General features: G+C 48.9%; 1 protein-coding gene across 1 annotated transcript; it reads left to right on the top strand.

Moving 5' to 3' along the window:
• The first annotated feature begins 12,505 nt into the window (after positions 1-12,505).
• Positions 12,506-14,181, top strand: LOC142310483 (E3 ubiquitin-protein ligase TRIM39-like). The gene has a single exon (XM_075348007.1). It carries the CDS (start codon positions 12,573-12,575, stop codon positions 13,992-13,994), a length of 1,422 nt encoding a protein of 473 aa, XP_075204122.1. The 5' UTR covers positions 12,506-12,572; the 3' UTR covers positions 13,995-14,181.
• The last annotated feature ends 6,607 nt before the right edge of the window (positions 14,182-20,788 follow it).

Here is a 20,788-nt window from a genome sequence, read left to right as displayed (position 1 = left end):
TGTCGTCTGGATGTACAATTTCTATCTAATTATATACATATCTTCACCACCCTAGACCACCAGGAATAGTATCCAAAATACTTTCAGCACCGTAGACCACCAGGGATAGTATCCAAAATACTTTCACCACCGTAGACCACCAGGAATAGTATCCAAAATACTTTCAGCACCGTAGACCACCAGGAATAGTATCCAAAATACTTTCACCACCGTAGACCACCAGGAATAGTATCCAAAATACTTTCACCACCGTAGACCACCAGGAATAGTATCCAAAATACTTTCAGCACCGTAGACCACCAGGAATAGTATCCAAAATATTTTCAGCACCGTAGACCACCAGGAATAGTATCCAAAATACTTTCAGCACCGTAGACCACCAAGAATAGTATCCAAAATACTTTCAGCACCGTAGACCACCAGGAATAGTATCCAAAATACTTTCACCACCGTAGACCACCAAGAATAGTATCCAAAATACTTTCATCACCGTAGACCACCAAGAATAGTATCCAAAATACTTTCACCACCGTAGACCACCAGGAATAGTATCCAAAATACTTTCAGCACCGTAGACCACCAGGAATAGTATCCAAAATACTTTCACCACCCTAGACCACCAGGAATAGTATCCAAAATACTTTCAGCACCGTAGACCACCAAGAATAGTATCCAAAATACTTTCACCACCGTAGACCACCAAGAATAGTATCCAAAATACTTTCATCATCGTAGACCACCAGGAATAGTATCCAAAATACTTTCAGCACCGTAGACCACCAGGAATAGTATCCAAAATACTTTCATCACTGTAGACCACCAAGAATAGTATCCAAAATACTTTCATCACTGTAGACCACCAGGAATAGTATCCAAAATACTTTCAGCACCGTAGACCACCAGGAATAGTATCCAAAATACTTTCATCACTGTAGACCACCAGGAATAGTATTCAAAATACTTTCATCACCGTAGACCACCAGGAATAGTATCCAAAATACTTTCAGCACCGTAGACCACCAGGAATAGTATCCAAAATACTTTCAGCACCGTAGACCACCAGGAATAGTATCCAAAATACTTTCATCACCGTAGACCACCAGGAATAGTATCCAAAATACTTTCACCACCGTAGACCACCAGGAATAGTATCCAAAATACTTTCATCACTGTAGACCACCAGGAATAGTATCCAAAATACTTTCATCACCGTAGACCACCAGGAATAGTATCCAAAATACTTTCACCACCCTAGACCACCAGGAATAGTATCCAAAATACTTTCATCACCGTAGACCACCAGGAATAGTATCCAAAATACTTTCACCACCCTAGACCACCAGGAATAGTATCCAAAATACTTTCACCACCCTAGACCACAAGGAATAGTATCCAAAATACTTTCACCACCCTAGACCACCAGGAATAGTATCCAAAATACTTTCACCACCCTAGACCACAAGGAATAGTATCCAAAATACGTTCATCACCGTAGACCGCCAGGAATAGTATCCAAAATACTTTCAGCACCGTAGACCACCAGGAATAGTATCCAAAATACTTTCATCACCGTAGACCACCAGGAATAGTATCCAAAATACTTTGAGCACCCTAGACCACCAGGAATAGTATCCAAAATACTTTCAGCACCCTAGACCACCAGGAATAGTATCCAAAATACTTTCAGCACCCTAGACCACCAGGAATATTATCCAAAATACTTTCATCACCCTAGACCACCAGGAATAGTATCCAAAATACTTTCATCACCGTAGACCACCAGGAATAGTATCCAAAATACTTTCATCACCGTAGACCACCAAGAATAGTATCCAAAATACTTTCATCACCGTAGACCACCAGGAATAGTATCCAAAATACTTTCAGCACCCTAGACCGCCAGGAATAGTATCCAAAATACTTTCAGCACCCTAGACCGCCAGGAATAGTATCCAAAATACTTTCAGCACCGTAGACCACCAAGAATAGTATCCAAAATACTTTCATCACCGTAGACCGCCAGGAATAGTATCCAAAATACTTTCATCACCGTAGACCACCAGGAATAGTATCCAAAATACTTTCAGCACCCTAGACCACCAGGAATATTATCCTAAATTTAAATAAATCATTTTAAAAAAAATGGCAGTGTGCCGCCCCTGCAGCAGTCGGACTGCTCAGATCCGGGTTGCTGTGGCTCGAGGGTCTCCGGACTCGGAGGCTTGTGGCCACTCGAAAATAAAGGGGGCTATTTACAGGAGATAAGAGTTTGTGACGCCATCCGTGGTTCGTGGTAAGGGGAGTACCGCCGCTGCCGATAGGAGCATCCGGGGGAGATGGAGCGGGGCAGCCAGATGAAGTTCCCTCCACGGGTAGGGGAGGCCCCGGGATTCTGGATGGTGTAAGGGAAGGTGAGCATGGTGCAGGTGGGACGCAGGGGAGGGCAGTGTTCTCACTCAGGCCGTGTTGGTAGTGATGCAACCATTAAGCAGACTCTGACACAGGAGTAAATCAAGTCTCTGGGTGCCGCTGCCACTTTAGGGGGAGCTCGTCCGGGAGTCCGCTCCCTTTGGTATTGCTGATGAGTCCGCTCCCTATGTTTAAATAGGGGAGCTGTACTCTGGATGGCTGACACTTGAGATTTCAGTGGGCCGCATAAGCTGGAAAGCCCAATCCCCCTCGTTGTGTTGGTGCCTTCGATCTCTGAGCTCTTGGGGAAAGTTCATAAAGAGACTGTCCTCCACAGGTAAATTATCAGGTTGCGTAAAGCAACTCCCTTACCTAGGGTCCTTTACCCCGCCGTGCTCGGTACCGGTTCTGTTACTAGATACTCCGGTGCCAACCGTTCTCCAAAACTAAGTCGAGGCACCCTTCTCCAATACCCTGCGACCGAGTCTCCGACTCCTCCGGTCCCAGACCACCGTCTGTGACCTACCCAACGTCTCCCAGGGAGCTCCAACTCCCAGCTCCTCACTCTCTGAGGGCTACCACTGAACTGAACTTTTCCCTCCCAGCAGTCTGTCTGACCCCTAGGTGGGCGGCCCTTTTCCAGCTAGACCACCCACTGGTGTGCCTGACAGTTTGTGGTGTGAGGTGTGGCTAGGATTTGAGTGCTGATGGAAGCAATACCAAGGGTTAGGATCCCAGAACCATGAAGGGTGAGTTCTGCACCAGAAGAGAAAGGAGTGCAGTACCCTGTGAAACCCTGACTAGTTCAGGGGCGTCACAGCAGCAGATCTCCTGAATTTTGATACCCAGCCATGATAAAGCCGACAGCTGGGGGCTGGTATTCTCAGGTTAGGGAGGCCCATGGTTATTGGGCCCCCCCAGCCTAAAAATAGCATCCTGCAGCCATCCAGAATTGTCGCACCTTGGTGATCAGTCGACTCGGGCGTCGATTAGTTGTGTGCTGGTTAGTGCTCAGTCTAGCAGGAGTTAATTCCTGCTTTTCTGTGGATTGTTGCTAGGGTCACAGATTACTGGAGGCCAGCCTCTCACAGCCACCTTTGCCCTTTAAAAGTGTCTAAGGTCAGCATCCTCTATTCTGTACCTTTCTTAAAGGTCACTCTTCCGGGGGACCCAAAGAGGACCAATTAGGTTCAGCATTATCATCTACATGGAGAAAAGTTCAGCATCATTTACGTGACATGGCTTCTAGGTATAAGCGTGCGGCTGAATGTGGACGTGTGCCTGGTCCGGACCTGTGTGTGGGTGATCTGGTTTGGTTAACCACTAAAAGCTTAAGATACCTTCACTAAAGTTAGGACCTCGTTTTATCAGTCTGTTCACAATCACTGCAATCATCAACCCGTTGGCCTTCCTCAATGTTTTTTATACGTCTCCATTGAAGAAGTTTGCTTCAATGATCCTCTACCCCCAGTTTTGGTTGATAGTTCTTTGGAGTTTGTGGTGTCAAGAATTATTGGTTCCCAGATCATTTGTCGTTCTCTGCAGTATCTGGTGCACAGGTGGGGTTATGGTCCTGAGGACAGGACTTTGGTGCCAGCTTCAGATATCCATGCAGAGCGCCTGGTTGGGGCTTTCCATCGCCATCAATCGGAGAGACCTGGTCCAGAGGTTCCAGAGACCCCCCCTACCCCAGCCCCTGCTTCAGCTGTATGTGTACACGAGGGCGCACATTCAGTTCAAATGCATTGCAGCGCAGAGACCCGTCGACTGAGGGCGGCGTATGACAATGACGTTATTCAATGAGATAACCCTGATGCCAATGAAAGCTGCCAGCTGTAGAGGAGGGCACCGCACAATAGTGTGGGGGCTGGGGAGTACAATGTTTTTTTTTGCATTAAACAGAAAGGAGACATATCTACCAGGATGGAGACATACAGTATATATCAGGAGGGGGACAAATAAAAAAGGATAGGGAACATATACCAGGATGGGGGACAAAGATACTAGGAGGAGGACAGTATATAACAGCATGGGCCCTGGAGGAGGACAGTATATACCAGGAGGGCCACATTTATACCAGGATGGGGACATCTATACCAGGATAGGGGACATATATACCAGAACGAGGACATATATACCAGGACGGGGGATATTTTTACCAGGATGGGGTTATAAATAGCTGGATGTGGCCTAGAATGGGGAACATATACAGTGCCTACAAGTAGTATTCAACCCCCTGCAGATTTAGCAGGTTTACACATTCGGAATAACTTGGCATTGTGACATTTGGACTGTAGATCAGCCTGGAAGTGTGAAATGCAGCAAAAAAGAATGTTATTTCTTTTTTTATTTTTTTTTTTTTAAATTGTGAAAAGTTTATTCAGAGGTCATTTATTATTCAACCCCTCAAACCACCAGAATTCTGTTTGGTTCCCCTAAAGTATTAAGAAGTATTTCAGGCACAAAGAACAATGAGCTTCACATGTGTGGATTAATTATCTCTTTTTCCAGCCTTTTCTGACTAATTAAGACCCTCCCCAAACTTGTGAACAGCACTCATACTTGGTCAACATGGGAAAGACAAAGGAGCATTCCAAGGCCATCAGAGACAAGATCGTGGAGGGTCACAAGGCTGGCAAGGGGGACAAAACCCTTTCCAAGGAGTTGGGCCTACCTGTCTCCACTGTTGTGAGCATCATCCGGAAGTGGAAGGCTTATGGAACTACTGTTAGCCTTCCACGGCCTGGACAGCCTTTGAAAGTTTCCACCCGTGCCGAGGCCAGGCTTGTCCGAAGAGTCAAGGCTAACCCAAGGACAACAAGGAAGGAGCTCCAGGAAGATCTCATGGCAGTGGGGACATTGGTTTCAGTCAATACCATAAGTAACGTACTCCACCGCAATGGTCACCGTTCCAGACGAGCCCGTAAGGTACCTTTACTTTCAAAGTGTCATGTCAAGGCTCGTCTACAGTTTACTCATGATCACTTGGAGGACTCTGAGACAGACTGGTTCAAGGTTCTCTGGTCTGATGAGACCAAGATCGAGATCTTTGGTGCTAACCACACACGTGACGTTTGGAGACTGGATGGCACTGCATACGACCCCAAGAATACCATCCCTACAGTCAAGCATGGTGGTGGCAGCATCATGCTGTGGGGCTGTTTCTCAGCCAAGGGGCCTGGCCATCTGGTCCGCATCCATGGGAAGATGGATAGCACAGCCTACCTGGAGATTTTGGCCAAGAACCTCCGCTCCTCCATCAAGGATCTTAAGATGGGTCGTCGTTTCATCTTCCAACAAGACAACGACCCAAAGCACACAGCCAAGAAAACCAAGGCCTGGTTCAAGAGGGAAAAAATCAAGGTGTTGCAGTGGCCTAGTCAGTCTCCTGACCTTAACCCAATTGAAAACTTGTGGAAGGAGCTCAAGATTAAAGTCCACATGAGACACCCAAAGAACCTAGATAACTTGGAGAAGATCTGCATGGAGGAGTGGGCCAAGATAACTCCAGAGACCTGTGCCGGCCTGATCAGGTCTTATAAAAGACGATTATTAGCTGTAATTGCAAACAAGGGTTATTCCACAAAATATTAAACCTAGGGGTTGAATAATAATTGACGCACACTTTTATGTTGAAAATTTATTAAAATTTAACTGAGCAACAAAACTTGTTGGTTTGTAAGATTTATGCATCTGTTAATAAATCCTGCTCTTGTTTGAAGTTTGCATCTTATCAAACCTGCTAAATCTGCAGGGGGTTGAATACTACTTGTACGCACTGTATAATCTGCAGGGGGTTGAATACTACTTGTACGCACTGTAAATCTGCAGGGGGTTGAATACTACTTGTACGCACTGTATAATCTGCAGGGGGTTGAATACTACTTGTACGCACTGTAAATCTGCAGGGGGTTGAATACTACTTGTACGCACTGTAAATCTGCAGGGGGTTGAATACTACTTGTAGGCACTGTAAATCTGCAGGGGGTTGAATACTACTTGTAGACACTGTAAATCTGCAGGGGGTTGAATACTACTTGTAGGCACTGTATATATATCAGGATGGGGGATATATATACCAGGAGGGAGACAGATACTAGGAAGGGGACAATATATACCAGGATGGCAACATTTATACCAGGATGAAGACATCTATACCAGGATAGGGGACATATATATACTAGAATGAGGACATATATACCAGGATGGGGGATATTTTTACCAGGATGGGGTCATAAATAGATGGATGTGGCCTAGAATGGGGAACATATATATCAGGATGGGGGATATATATGTGACGCCCTGGGCAAGCCAGGGGTCACAGGTCACAACACCACCACACCCCACACTCCAGGTAGGCACATCACAGCTAAACTACAAATCCTTGTTGCCTTCCTCCAGAGGCTGATGATCCACACCAGGGGGTGGGCCAGGCGGTTGGCTCCGCCCACCAAGGAGATCACAGTTCTGGAGGCGGGAGAAACCAGGCAGAGTAGCCCAGGCAGGGCAAGAGTAAACAGCAAGTGAAAGTAAGGAAAGTAAAAGTGGAAAAGGAGGAAAGCAAGTGAGGTGACAAGAAGGAAGGAAAGCCTGAAGGGTCCAGCTTTGTGTAGGGCCAGATCAGCAAGGTCAGCGACGGCGGTGACCGTCTGGAGTGGGACCGTTTGGAAGTTCCTGGAAGGACCCCGTTGGCTGTGTGCCCGGTGGTCTGGAGCAGTGTTCTGAAGGACAGTCAGCAACAGGGCAGGGGCCTCTCGGACCCCGGCAAGGCTAGGAGTCGCCAAATTTGCCGAATCCGTCAGTGAAGGGGACGTAGATCCCCCAGCAACCGGGTCCCGAGTGAAGGCAACAGCCCAACCTGAAGCAGAGAGACACCGCCACCGCCAGGGCACCGGTTTCTCAGGGCCAGCGCCTGCGGGCAAAGTGTAGAGCTCCTCCGGCCCAGATTGTAGTCGGGGAGCGGGTAACCGGAGGGAATCCACCGCTACCACAAGTCAACCATAGGTGCAAGGAAAAGGGACATCACCGTCAACTACCGGGAGTGCAGGTGCAGCCGTCTGTGGGACCGTCCTACCAGCCGTTTGGTTTACCGTACAAACTGTGTCCGTGTCTCAGGCTGAGTGAGTACCACAGTGCCGCAAGGCACAGCGCTGCCCCCGCGTCCCTGCGCCCACCAGGCCCCGTACCTCACAAACCATCACCGGACCCCGGGATCACCAACCCCTACCCACGGAGGGGCAACACAACACCTGGCTGCTCCCCATCACCATCCCCGGGATCCCCGTCCAGAGCAGCGGTGGTGCAATCACCACAACCGTGGGTGGCGTCACGGACTATAAACAATCCCCACACCCAACAAACCCCCCTTTCACTCACGGGCGAGGAGTGCCGCTCGAGAAACCCCCGGGATCCGGCCTACGGCTCGAGCCACCACTGAGCAGCGGCCGCCAGACCCGAGCAGAAGGGGGCGAGCGCGGTGTGCTGACACCCTCCTCCCCGCCCGCGACAACTTGGCGTCACGAACAGGATCTTACCGCTCTGCCGTCTGGTAGAGGTGCGCCTTGTTACCGCCGGAGGTATCCGGCAGAAAAATTGCAGAAGCCGCCATCTTTGGCGCGAAAAGTTCCCGCTCGAGCGTCTTCTCGAGCAGTAGAGGCGCGAAGGCCAAGACCCCGCCCCGAGAGAGGAGGGGCCGGAAAGAACTAAGGGGGACGCGATGGCGGCTGGCCGCATGTAGCTGCAGCCATAAAAGCAGGGACGCCAGGACTCTGCAGACTGACTGGGTTCCTGGAAGGCACGATTGCCAAGATGTACAACCCAACTCCCAACGAGGAAGCCCCCGCGCCCGGAACGGCGACGTGGTTGAGGGACCGGACCGTCCCGCTGAGTAACCGTCTGCAGGCTCATATGCAACTCCTCCTGGAGGAGTGAGAGACCGACATGGCGGACGTGGTGGCTGCTATGTGGCGACGCGAGGCAGAAGAGGATTTGGAGGAGCGGGTAAGCGACCCACGCCCCTGTATTCCTGAGGGATCGGCCGTTGGAGCTGAGGGGCCCGGCCGGCTTCCGCTCACCCTGCCTCTCTCCCCGCTACCCCTGATAGTTGCTGCCGCCCCGCCATTAGGCCCGCTACCTGCCCAACTGGTAGCGATACCCTGCCCAGCCGCTCCGGCGGACCAGCCGGCTGCCGACGATCGGGACGTCCGTGAAGTACACCAGGGGGAACCGCTAGAGCCGCGGCCCCTTAACAGCATTGTGCCAGAAGCCCCGGCAGTGATGGTGCCAGGCCCCGAGTCCGGGACCGTGGCCTGGATGAGGGCCCGGGTGATTCAGTTCCACCAGCGCCAGCAGGAACAGATCTTCAGGATGATGGAGCAGTGGACCAACGAGGTGGAAGAGCTGATTACAACTGCCCCGATGTGCGGAGGGGAAATGGATGTAGCAGAGTCGACTAGTGACCCACGTCCCTATGTCCTACCAGGACCGGCCGCTGCGGCTGAGGGGCCCGGCCTAGTCTCGGCCTATGCATCGCCCTTACCGTTACTGATGAGGCGCCTCAGTGTAAACTCGCCTAATATGCTGCTCCGTGCTACTGCGGAAGGGTCTGAAATGCTGGATGCTGGAGGTCAGGAAGCTGCGACAGCTGGCGGCAACCCGCCTGACGCAGGAACAAGAGATGACGACTCCTGCCCTAGCCTCGGGTCTGCTGTTGAGTGCGAAGAGGCAGGTGAGCGTACCTGCTGTGTAGGAGACCCTGTGGTTGTTCATACTCTGTGTACCGGTGGAAATGGGTACCGGGTGCCCCTGTCACCGCGGGCATGTCAGTGCATGTTGGATATGCTGGTGGCAGGGGATGGGTCCGCCGCAGCCGAAGAATCTGAGTAGGGCAGCGGATGCCCGTGGCACCGTCCCCGTTGGGACCACCACTGAGTTGTTTGTTGTTGGAAAAAGTTGAAAGTTTGAAAGTTCTGCAAATGAAAAAGTGATAATTACCGAGTTTTCACCAGATTGTCTGCTGTGATTTGCAACCGGCAGGAGCCGGCACCGTTGTCCCCGTGGGGACCGTTTAAAAATGCATGGGAACTATCCATGGACAAGCCCGTGAACTTGCAGGGCAACCACAGACGTTAGTGGCTTGTAAATATGTTGGTTACCGTTACCGTTTCCGCAATGCCGCCTCCGGAGAGGCAGGTTGGAGGGAGGGCCCTCAGCAGAGCAGGCTGGGGCCCAGCCACCAAAGGAACCAGTGGCTACCCTCTGGAGGGAAGGACAGATCCCGCTCGGGTACCGTGTGCTGGGCTGTGGGTCAAGGGGTGCTGCCTGGGCTTTAGGGGCAGCATCAGGGCCAGGTTACTTGGGTGGGAGAGAGCGGAAACCGTAACCGTAAACCGTTGCAACGTTTAAGAAAATGTGCCTCCCGTCTTGGGAAGAGTTATTATTAAAAATGTATATATGTTGATTCCCAAATGTTATCTTTTTCAGAAAAATAAAACCGGTGTAGGACGGCAGCCCGCGGACGGTCTGCATTTTGCTAAGGGGGAATGTGACGCCCTGGGCAAGCCAGGGGTCACAGGTCACAACACCACCACACCCCACACTCCAGGTAGGCACATCACAGCTAAACTACAAATCCTTGTTGCCTTCCTCCAGAGACTGATGATTCACACCAGGGGGTGGGCCAGGCGGTTGGCTCCGCCCACCAAGGAGATCACAGTTCTGGAGGCGGGAGAAACCAGGCAGAGTAGCCCAGGCAGGGCAAGAGTAAACAGCAAGTGAAAGTAAGGAAAGTAAAAGTGGAAAAGGAGGAAAGCAAGTGAGGTGACAAGAAGGAAGGAAAGCCTGAAGGGTCCAGCTTTGTGTAGGGCCAGATCAGCAAGGTCAGCGAAGGCGGTGACCGTCTGGAGTGGGACCGTTTGGAAGTTCCTGGAAGGACCCCGTTGGCTGTGTGCCCGGTGGTCTGGAGCAGTGTTCCGAAGGACAGTCAGCACCAGGGCAGGGGCCTCTCGGACCCCGGCAAGGCTAGGAGTCGCCAAATTTGCCGAATCCGTCAGTGAAGGGGACGTAGATCCCCCAGCAACCGGGTCCCGAGTGAAGGCAACAGCCCAACCTGAAGCAGAGAGACACCGCCACCGCCAGGGCACCGGTTTCTCAGGGCCAGCGCCTGCGGGCAAAGTGTAGAGCTCCTCCGGCTCAGATTGTAGTCGGGGAGCGGGTAACCGGAGGGAATCCACCGCTACCACAAGTCAACCATAGGTGCAAGGAAAAGGGACATCACCGTCAACTACCGGGAGTGCAGGTGCAGCCGTCTGTGGGACCGTCCTACCAGCCATTTGGTTTACCGTACAAACTGTGTCCGTGTCTCAGGCTGAGTGAGTACCACAGTGCCGCAAGGCACAGCGCTGCCCCCGCGTCCCTGCGCCCACCAGGCCCCGCACCTCACAAACCATCACCGGGCCCCGGGATCACCAACCCCTACCCACGGAGGGGCAACACAACACCTGGCTGCTCCCCATCACCATCCCCGGGATCCCCGTCCAGAGCAGCGGTGGTGCAATCACCACAACCGTGGGCGGCGTCACGGACTATAAACAATCCCCACACCCAACAAACCCCCTTTTCACTCACGGGCGAGGAGTGCCGCTAGAGAAACCCCCGGGATCCGGCCTACGGCTCGAGCCACCACTGAGCAGCGGCCGCCGGACCCGAGCAGAAGGGGGCGAGCGCGGTGTGCTGACACCCTCCTCCCCGCCCGCGACATATATACCAGGATGGGGACATATATACCAGAATGGGGGGCACATATACCAGGATGGAGGATGTATTTACCAGAAAGGAGCCCATGATGGGGCACATTAGAACAGGATGGAGGACATTACTACATAATGGGGGGAGGGCAACATCTATGTCTTTATAGGATTTAGAACGCTAAATGTATATATACATACATCTGACCAACACGGGGGGAGTAGGTTCAAATTTTTCACCATTTTTGGCCCATCGAACTCTAGTTACGCCACTGGTTATCCCACACAGGCTTTTACAAGTGTGGTGGATCCAAGTGTTGGCTATTCCCTTAAGGCCCTGTTACACGCTACAATTTATCTGACAATATGTCATCGGGGTCACGGATTTCGTGACGCACTTCCGTATCGCTAATTAGCGACGTTGTTGCGTGTGACACCTACGTGCGACTCCGAACGATCGCAAATAGGGTGAAAATCGTTGACACGTCGTTCAGTTTCAAAATATTGTTCGTCGTTTGGAAAGCAGCAGACATACTGCTACGTTTGACACTCTGCCAACGACGAGCAACATCCACACAACCGCCTTGATCAAACAATATATCGCTGAATGATGTAGTGTCGTTTGTGAGATGTGTACGTGTGACCGCTACAAAACGACCTATGAGTGATCTCGGCAAATCGTAACCAGGGCAATCTGGATGAGCCGGGTAAAGTGCCGGTATTGTTTAATCTAATGGATGTGACAATTCTGAACGGCTGCAGGCTGTTATTTTTAGGCTGGGGGCTCCCAATAACCATGGGCCTCCCCAGGCTGAGAATGCCAGCCACCAGCTGTTTTCTTAATCATGGCTGAGTATCAAAATAGGGGGGAACGGCATGTCGGGGAAAGCAGTGTATATGTATGAGATGTAATTAGTGGACCCGGAAGCAGTGTGACAGCTGCTCGAGCTGGTAAGTAATCCCCTCATCAAACACCTCTCAATTCCTCCCCCCACTCATTATACAGCACCACCATCCTAGCCAAATTCATAATAACATAGAAGAAAAGCATTAGTGTAACCGCGAACAGTTACCGAACAAAGCCAAACATTGCCGATTTTTGTGAAAAATGCTTGGGCTTGTAAACACGAATCTGAATTCTTTTTCAGACGTGGTCTTCTTCTTCTTCTTGGAATCTTGATATCCATTATTTTATTCCAAGGATCACACATACTGTAGCCTACACCACTAAGGGTTAAGCTGTTTGCAACAGTCACTTTTGTTTCACTTTTCTACTTCCTTATTGCAGCGATGGCGATGGCGAAGCTGAGACAAGAGCTGGAATGCTCCATCTGCAAAGACATTTTCGAGGACCCTGTGACCATTCCTTGTGGACATAGCTTCTGCCGGGACTGTATCTCTAAGACATGGGACATACAGATGAAGGATGGCGAGTACAACTGCCCTGAATGCCGAAGACTGTATAAGGAGAGACCTGAGCTTAAAACATCCGAAGTGCTCTCTAATCTCCTCTCGCATTTCCAGTCCTTCTCCCTGGTCGAAAACAAAACTTGCACCTATTGTCTTGATCTGCCAACACCGGCTGTTAAATTCTGTGTTTTATGTGAAGTTTCTCTGTGTACTGATCATCTGAATGTCCACAACGTGTCACCAGAACATGTCCTGCTAGACCATATCCCTTCCTTGGAAGATCGAAAATGCTCCATCCACAAGAAGAACCTTGAGTATTACTGCAATACAGAGGACATCTGTCTCTGCGTCACTTGCTGTCTCTCCGGCACACACAATCAGCATCAAGTCAAGTCCATAGAAGAGGCTCATCAGAGTAAGAAGATGGATTTACTAACGTACATGGAGATACTTCGCCTAAAGTGCGACGAGACAGAAAGCAGACGTCAATCACTAAAGGAACTTTTGGGAGGATTTCGAAAGAGAGCTGCCACCACTTCCAAAATGGTCACATCCATCTTTAGAGACGCAAGAAGAAAGTTGAAAGATCTGGAGAGGAACGTTCTAGTGGATATTTCTGAGAAGAAAAGGGAAGTGTTGGTCTCAGTCGCTCGTCGAATTGAACAGTTAGAGACAACTAAAAAAGAGCTATCACAGAACATTCATCGCATCGAGGAGCTCTGTACTATGACGGATCCACTCACCTTCTTACAAGAATCCGACAAAGACAACTTCTGTGATAAGAAGTGGACACACAAGGAGGACACGGGCATCTACGATCTGGATGAAGGTCTGATCTCAGCCACGGTCCACTCAGGACTGTCTAATATCATAAAAGAGGCAAACAGAGCATTTTGTGGCTCTAACTTTAGAAATCTGAAGCTCAATGTCCACACGGCCAATAACTGCATCAATGTTTCCGGAGATCTTAAAACTGCAACTTGGTCACCAGTGGACCAGAGCTGTCCAGATACAAGGGAACGATTTGACAGCTGTCAGGTTATGTGCTCCCGAGCTTTCTCTTCAGGACGTCACTACTGGGAGGTTGAGGTCAGCGAATCGGGGTACTGGAGTATGGGGCTTTGTTACCCCAGCATAGACCGAAAAGGAACCAGCTCCTATATTGGAGGCAGAGACAACTCCTGGGGCATGAGCCGATATTCTGACTGGGATCCATATTATACTGTAAGACATGACGGAAAAGAAGACACCTTATCTCTGATGCCTTCATGTCTCCTGATAGGGATGTACCTGGATTACGAGGCTGGACAGTTGTCTTTTTATGAGCTTGGTAGCCCCATCAGACACTTACACACCTACAAAGCTGTCTTCTCCGAGCCTCTCCATGTTATTCTTAGGTTATGGAACAGTTGGGTGAAAATCTGTAAGTAAGTTGGGATCACTGCCAAAGGCCATATGAAGCCATAACTTTATGATCACTTGATATATTGGACCACCACCATTCCGTAGAAGTAGACCACTCACCTATTGGGTCCATGTTTCCAAAGCTCCTCATTCTCCTGCTTATTCGTATCTACCATTGTTTACAACTTGTTGGCTGAGGTTACAGCCACCATTATGACCCAGCTTCTATGGCTGGACCTCGGCCTTCTACTCCTTCTACGCTTTCATGGTTGGGGTCTCAGGAGTTTGCTTTCTTGCAGACGCCCATGTTCTCCTCTCTTTCGCCACTCAGGTCTATAGGATGGGGTCCTGGTCACGTCGTTCTGCAGACCTGCTGACTATACACTGCCAAGGCTACCATAAATATTAGCGTTGGGAGTGATTTTTTAGCCAGTGGTCCATTACGGACAAGTGAGGATTCACCAAACATCCTAAGGCCTATATCTGTTGTTGTTGCACATTATCCCAGTATTGCCCCCATTTCTTGAGACCATTTGCTTGGGTGAGTGGTCATCCCCAGTCCTGTAGCCTTTTCTGCCACGTTGCTCATGTATGTCTCGGGATCACTGAGGAGTCGGACAACAGGCCAGGCTGATTGTCTCTCTGCTCAATGTGAAGGAGGTCATCACTGTAAACTACATTTCCCACAACCCCCTGCTCCTTCCTCATGCACACAGAATATTGGCTTCTCCTGCACCTGCTCCTCAGATAATGGCCGCCGGGGCAGGAGGAGACACAGGGCTGTGTATTATATCTAAAAGTGTAACTCTGTGTAAAGGTTTAATGCTCCGTCCACCATTTCTGTATGCGTTTCAGATATACTCCCCCTTAATGTCTTCTCCGAGCTTATTGTTGCCCATAGCAACCAATAAGAGGACAGCTGTTATTTTACAAGAGCTGTTTAAAAAAATCACATCTTTTTGGTTGCTGTGGTAAAATGAAAGCAGAGCTCTGATTGGTTGTGCTGTGGTAAAATGAAAGCTGAGCCCTGCTTTCTGTGGTAAAATGAAAGCAGAACTCTGATTGGTTGTGCTGTGGTAAAATGAAAGCTGAGCCCTGCTTTCTGTGGTAAAATGAAAGCAGAACTCTGATTGGTTGCTGTGGTAAAATGAAAGCTGAGCTCTAATTGGTTGCTGTGGTAAAATGAAAAGTGATAGGTTGCTGGGGTAAAATGAAAGCTGAACTCTGATTGTTTGTGCTGTGGTAAAATGAAAGATGAACTCTGATTGGTTACTGTGATAAATGAAAGCTGAACTCTGGTTGCTGTGGTAAAATGAAAGCAGAGCGCTGATTGGTTGCTTTGGTAAAATGAAAAGTGATAGGTTGCTGGGGTAAAATGAAAGCTGAACTCTGATTGGTTGTGCTGTGGTAAAATGAAAGTTGAACTCTGATTGGTTACTGTGGTAAATGAAAGCTGAACTCTGGTTGCTGTGGTAAAATGAAAGCAGAGCGCTGATTGGTTGCTGTGGTAAAATGAAAAGTGATAGGTTGCTGGGGTAAAATGAAAGCTGAATTCTGATTGGTTGTGCTGTGGTAAAATGAAAGTTGAACTCTGATTGTCTGCTGTGGTAAAATGAAAGCTGAGCTCTGATTGGTTTCTGTGTGGTAAAAAGAAAGCAGAGCCCTGATTGGCTGCTGTGGTAAAATGAAAGCTGAACTCTGATTGGTTGCTGTGTGGTAAAATTAAATTATTTTCATGTAAAAGTATATAATCATATCAATATACAGAATAAAGATCACACGAGGACAGTGAACAATGTAAAAAATTCCAGAAATCTTATTTTTTTACTCATTCTAGTTCCAAAGAGCTAAAAAAAATGAGATAATGAATGAAATGTACCTCAGGTTTGTGCCCCGGCCCCCGCAGTATGACCCGGCCCCCAGCGATGAGCAAATATCAATATTCTGAGACAGAATGGTCCAATATGGCCAGTGGAGCCGGTGGCTGTGGATCCCGTGGCTGTGGAGCCGGTGGCTGTGGATCCCGTGGCTGTGGATCCGGAGACCGTGGATCCGGTGGCTGTGGATCCGGTGGCTGTGGGTCCGGTGGCTGTGGATCCGGAGGCCGTGGATCCGGTGGCTGTGGATCCTGTGGCTGTGGATCCGGTAGCTGGGGATCCCATGGCTGTGGCACTGTGTTGGCACCATCTCACAGTATCGGTAGATGATCGGTGAACGATGCTGATGTCTGAAGTGGATGAATGGATCGATCAGGCTGGAGGTGGATTGTGGGCGTGTCAGTACTTCAGCTGAGTGCATTGACACGCCCCCAATGCACCTCCAGCCTGATTTACATATTATCACTACACAAAATTTCTGGCATAGTAGATGTATACCGTTTTATTGGGGGACCAGCGCCCCCAAAGACATAACACTACACCCGTATGTATACACATGCTGCGCCTTGTAGTACTGCCTTGTAATGGCGGCTGCTATAATCAGCGGTGGCCATGTCAGGGTCTGTGCAGCTTTGTGTGATATCAGATCCTGACCCCGGCCCCTGACTTGGCTCCCACCTTCCCCGCATATACCTCACCTCTCACTATGGCTTCCTTGCTGACTACTCTCATTCTTCCCTGTTTATAGTCCAGTCCGTGTCCATGCACTATGTGATGTCTGCACCCCACGTCAGCGCTCCTGGCCCCATTTATCATCCTGCTTGAAGTTACTGCCCTCTAGGCTATTGCTTCCTCCCGTTACTGCAGTGTTGGACTGACAAACGATGGCTGCTCTAGAGACCAGGTCCTGGCACTGACCATGAACTTACCATGACTAGTGAGTAGGTCATGGAGACACTAGTCCCAATACTACAATAACACAACATGAGGAAGGTAAAACTAATGGATGGAAAGACACAACAAATAGCAATCCTGAGTTTCTCCAGCATGAAAATTGTCAACTGCAACTAAAAGTACACCTCAGCTTCTCCAGAGACAGGCTCCTTCAAAGTGGTCAATGGTGGCCATTGTCCCTGACGAATGGGCTAAGGTTCCTGACACTGCTGGAAGCTGTAGTCTGGCTATCCATCATATCTGCAATATGTAATAACAGCCAGATAGGAGATGGTCACAACAGCCAGAGGGGCTGCAGGCCATAACAGCCAGACGAAAGCAGGTCACAAGAGCCAGAGGAAAGCAGGTCACAACAGCCAGAGGGAGAAGGTCATACCAGCCAGAGGGGAGCAGTTCATACCAGCCAGAGGGTAACATAGTAGGTGATAACATCCAGAGGGGAGCAGGTTATAACAGTCAGAAGGGAGCAGGTCATAACAGCCAGAGGGTAGCAGGTTGTAACAGCCAGAGGGTAGCAGGTCATAACTGCCAGAGGGTAGCATAGCAGGTGATTACAGCCAGAGGGGAGCGGGTCATAACAGCCAGAGGGTAGCATAGCAGGTGATAAAAGCCAGAGGAGAGCAGGTCACAACAGCCAGAGGGGCTGCAGGCCATAACAGCCAGAGGAAAGCAGGTCACCAGAGCCAGAGGGGCCGCAGGTCATACCAGCCAGAGGGGAGCGGGGATAACAAATAGAGGGGGGCAGGTTATAACAGCCAGAGGGGAGCAGGTCGTAACATCCAGAGGGGAGCAGGTCACAACAGCCAGAGGGGAGCAGGTCATAAAAGCAGGAGGGGAGCAGGTGATAACAGTCAGAGGGGAGCAGGTCGAAACAGCCAGAGGGTAGCATAGCAGGTGATAACAGCCAGAGAGGAGCAGGTCATAACAGCCAGAGGGCAGCATAGCAGGTGATAACAGCCAGAAGGGAGCAGGTCATAACAGCCAGAGGGTAAATAGCAGGTGATAACAACCAGAGGGAAGGAAGTCATAACAGCCAGAGGAGAGCAGGTTGTAACGGCCAGAGGGTAGCCAGTCATAACAGCCAGAGGGGAGCAGGTCTTAACAGCCAGAGGGGAGCAGGTCATAACAGCCAGAGGATAGCATAGCAGGTGATAATAGCCAGAGGGGAGCAGGTCATAACAGCCAGAGGGTAGCATAGCAGGTGATAACATCCAGAGGGAAGCAGGTCATAACAGTCAGAAGGGAGCAGGTCATAACAGCCAGAGGGAACCAGGTTGTAACAGCCAGAGGGTAGCAAGTCATACAGTCGTATGAAAAAGTTTGGGCACCCCTATTAATGTTACCCTTTTTTCTTTATAACAATTTGGGTTTTTGCTATTTCAGTGTCATATATCTAATAACTGATGGACTGAGTAATATTCTGGATTGAAATGAGGTTTATTGTACTAACAGAAAATGTGCAATCTGCATTTAAACAAAATTTGACTGGTGCAAAAGTATGGGCACCTCAACATAAAAGTGACATTAATATTTTGTAGATCCTCCTTTTGCAGAAATCACAGCCTCTAGTGGCTTCCTGTAGCTTTTAATGAGTTCCTGGATCCTGGATGAAGGTAGATTTGACCATTCCTGTTTACAAAACAATTCCAGTTCAGGTAAGTTTGATGGTCGCCGAGCATGGACAGCCGCTTCAAATCATCCCACAGATTTTCAATGATATTCAGGTCTGGGGACTGGGATGGCCATTCCAGAACATTGTAATTGTTCCTCTGCATGAATGCCTGAGTGGATTTGGAGCGGTGTTTTGGATCATGGTCTTGCTGAAATATCCATCCCCTGCGCAACTTCAACTTCGTCACTGATTCTTGCACATTATTGTCAAGAATCTGCTGATACTGAGTTGAATCCATGCGACCCTCAACTTTAACAAGATTCCCGGTGCCGGCATTGGCCACACAGCCCCAAAGCATGATGGAACCTCCACCAAATTTTACTGTGGGTAGCAAGTGCTTTTCTTGGAATGCCGTGTTTTTTTGCCTCCATGCATAACGTCTTTTTGTATGACCAAACAACTCAATCTTTGTTTCATCAGTCCACAGGACCATCTTCCAAAATGTAACTGGCTTGTCCAAATGTGCTTTTGCATACCTCAGGCGGCTCTGTTTGTGGCGTGCTTGCAGAAACGGCTTCTTTCACATCACTCTCTCATACAGCTTCTGCTTGTGCAACGTGCGCTGTATTGTTGACCGATGCACATTGACACCATCTGCAGCAAGATGATGCTGCAGGTCTTTGGAGGTGGTCTGTGGATTGTCCTTGACTGTTCTCACCATTCTTCTTCTCTGCCTTTCTGATATTTTTCTTGGCCTGCCACTTCTGGGCTTAACAAGAACTGTACTTGTGTTCTTCCATTTCCTTACTATGTTCCTCACAGTGGAAACTGACAGGTTAAATCTCTGAGGCAACTTTTTGTACCTTCCCCTGAACAACTATGCTGAATAATCTTTGTTTTCAGATCATTTGAGAGTTGCTTTGAGGAGCCCATGATGCCACTCTTCATAGGAGATTCAAATAGGAGAACAACTTGCAAGTGGCCACCTTAAATACCTTTTCTTATGATTGGATACACCTGCCTATGAAGTGCAAAGCTCAATGAGGGTACAAAACCAATTTAGTGCTTTAGTAAGTCAGTAAAAAGTAGTTAGGAGGGTTCAAATCAAGAAATTGATAAGGGTGCCCATACTTTTGCACCGGTCAAATATAGTTTAAATGCGTATTGCACATTTTCTTTTAGTACAAGAAACCTCATTTCAATCCAGAAATATTACTCAGTCCATCAGTTATTAGATATATGAAACTGAAATAGCAAAAACCCAAATTGTTATAAAGAAAAAAGGTTAACATTAATAGGGGTGCCCAAACTTTTTCATATGACTGTAACTGCCAGAGGGTAGCATAGCAGGTGATAACAGCCAGAGGGGAGCGGGTCATAACAGCCAGAAGGTACCATAGCAGGTGATAACAGTCAGAGGATAGCATAGCACCTGATAACAGCCAGAGGGATGCAGGTCCTATCAGTCAGAAGAGAGCAGGTTGTAACGACCAGAGGGTAGCCAGTCATACTAGCTAGAGGGTAGCAGGTCATAACAGCCAGAGGGAAGTAGGTCATAACAGCCAGAGGGGAGCAGGGCATAACAGCCAGAGGGGAGCAGGGCATAACAGCCAGAGGGGAGCAGGGCATAACAGCCAGAGGGGAGCAGGGCATAACAGCCAGACAGGTTGAACTAAAGAACGAAAGATGTCTGTCATGAATAATGTCAATAATGTCGACACAGCAGGAGTCAGGAAAAGTGGTGAGATTGCGGATGAGTTTCATTGACAGAAAATGTGTAAGCATGCAGGTGAAAGACCACAAAATGTGACCAGAAATATTAGATGAAAGGAACATAGAATCTAAACAACCCTGTACCCTGTATGACTGTCGAAGGAGATTTTTTCCTAGAAGACATTCTGGGCCTGGTGATGAATTTGCCCAATACTGGGCAAATACTTAGGACCAAGGTAAAATGAGGACTCGTGGAAGCAGTTTTCATCCACAATAAGCATCATGGAAAGTATTATCGTAGAGGAGATCCCATACACACCTATACACATACCTATATGCTGCAGAAGGCTCCAAATTAGTGGAAACGAGACCTCCTTTATCTCAGGTGACATTTGCTCGTATATTGGCTACGTGACTGACTGGTCATATTGGTCTACTTCACTGTGATGTAATGAGAAATCCCAATTTTCGGGTATATTTGTGTCATAGCAGATTCTCTTCCTACTTTTAGCATTATGACTTTGAAGCTTACAATGACATCGATGTCACGTGGACCATGAACCTTTGCAATATGAAACCTCTTCAGACATGAATTTACATATTGGAGCTACTTTCCCTTTACGCTCACTGAAGAGTGTGATTAAACCTGTCTCCTTCACCGAGCA

This window comes from Anomaloglossus baeobatrachus, chromosome 5, assembly GCF_048569485.1.
Source record: "Anomaloglossus baeobatrachus isolate aAnoBae1 chromosome 5, aAnoBae1.hap1, whole genome shotgun sequence".
Classification (NCBI taxonomy): domain Eukaryota; kingdom Metazoa; phylum Chordata; class Amphibia; order Anura; family Aromobatidae; genus Anomaloglossus; species Anomaloglossus baeobatrachus.
The sequence above is the reverse complement of the archived record's forward strand: the minus strand, read 5'-3'. Positions and strand labels throughout refer to the sequence as shown.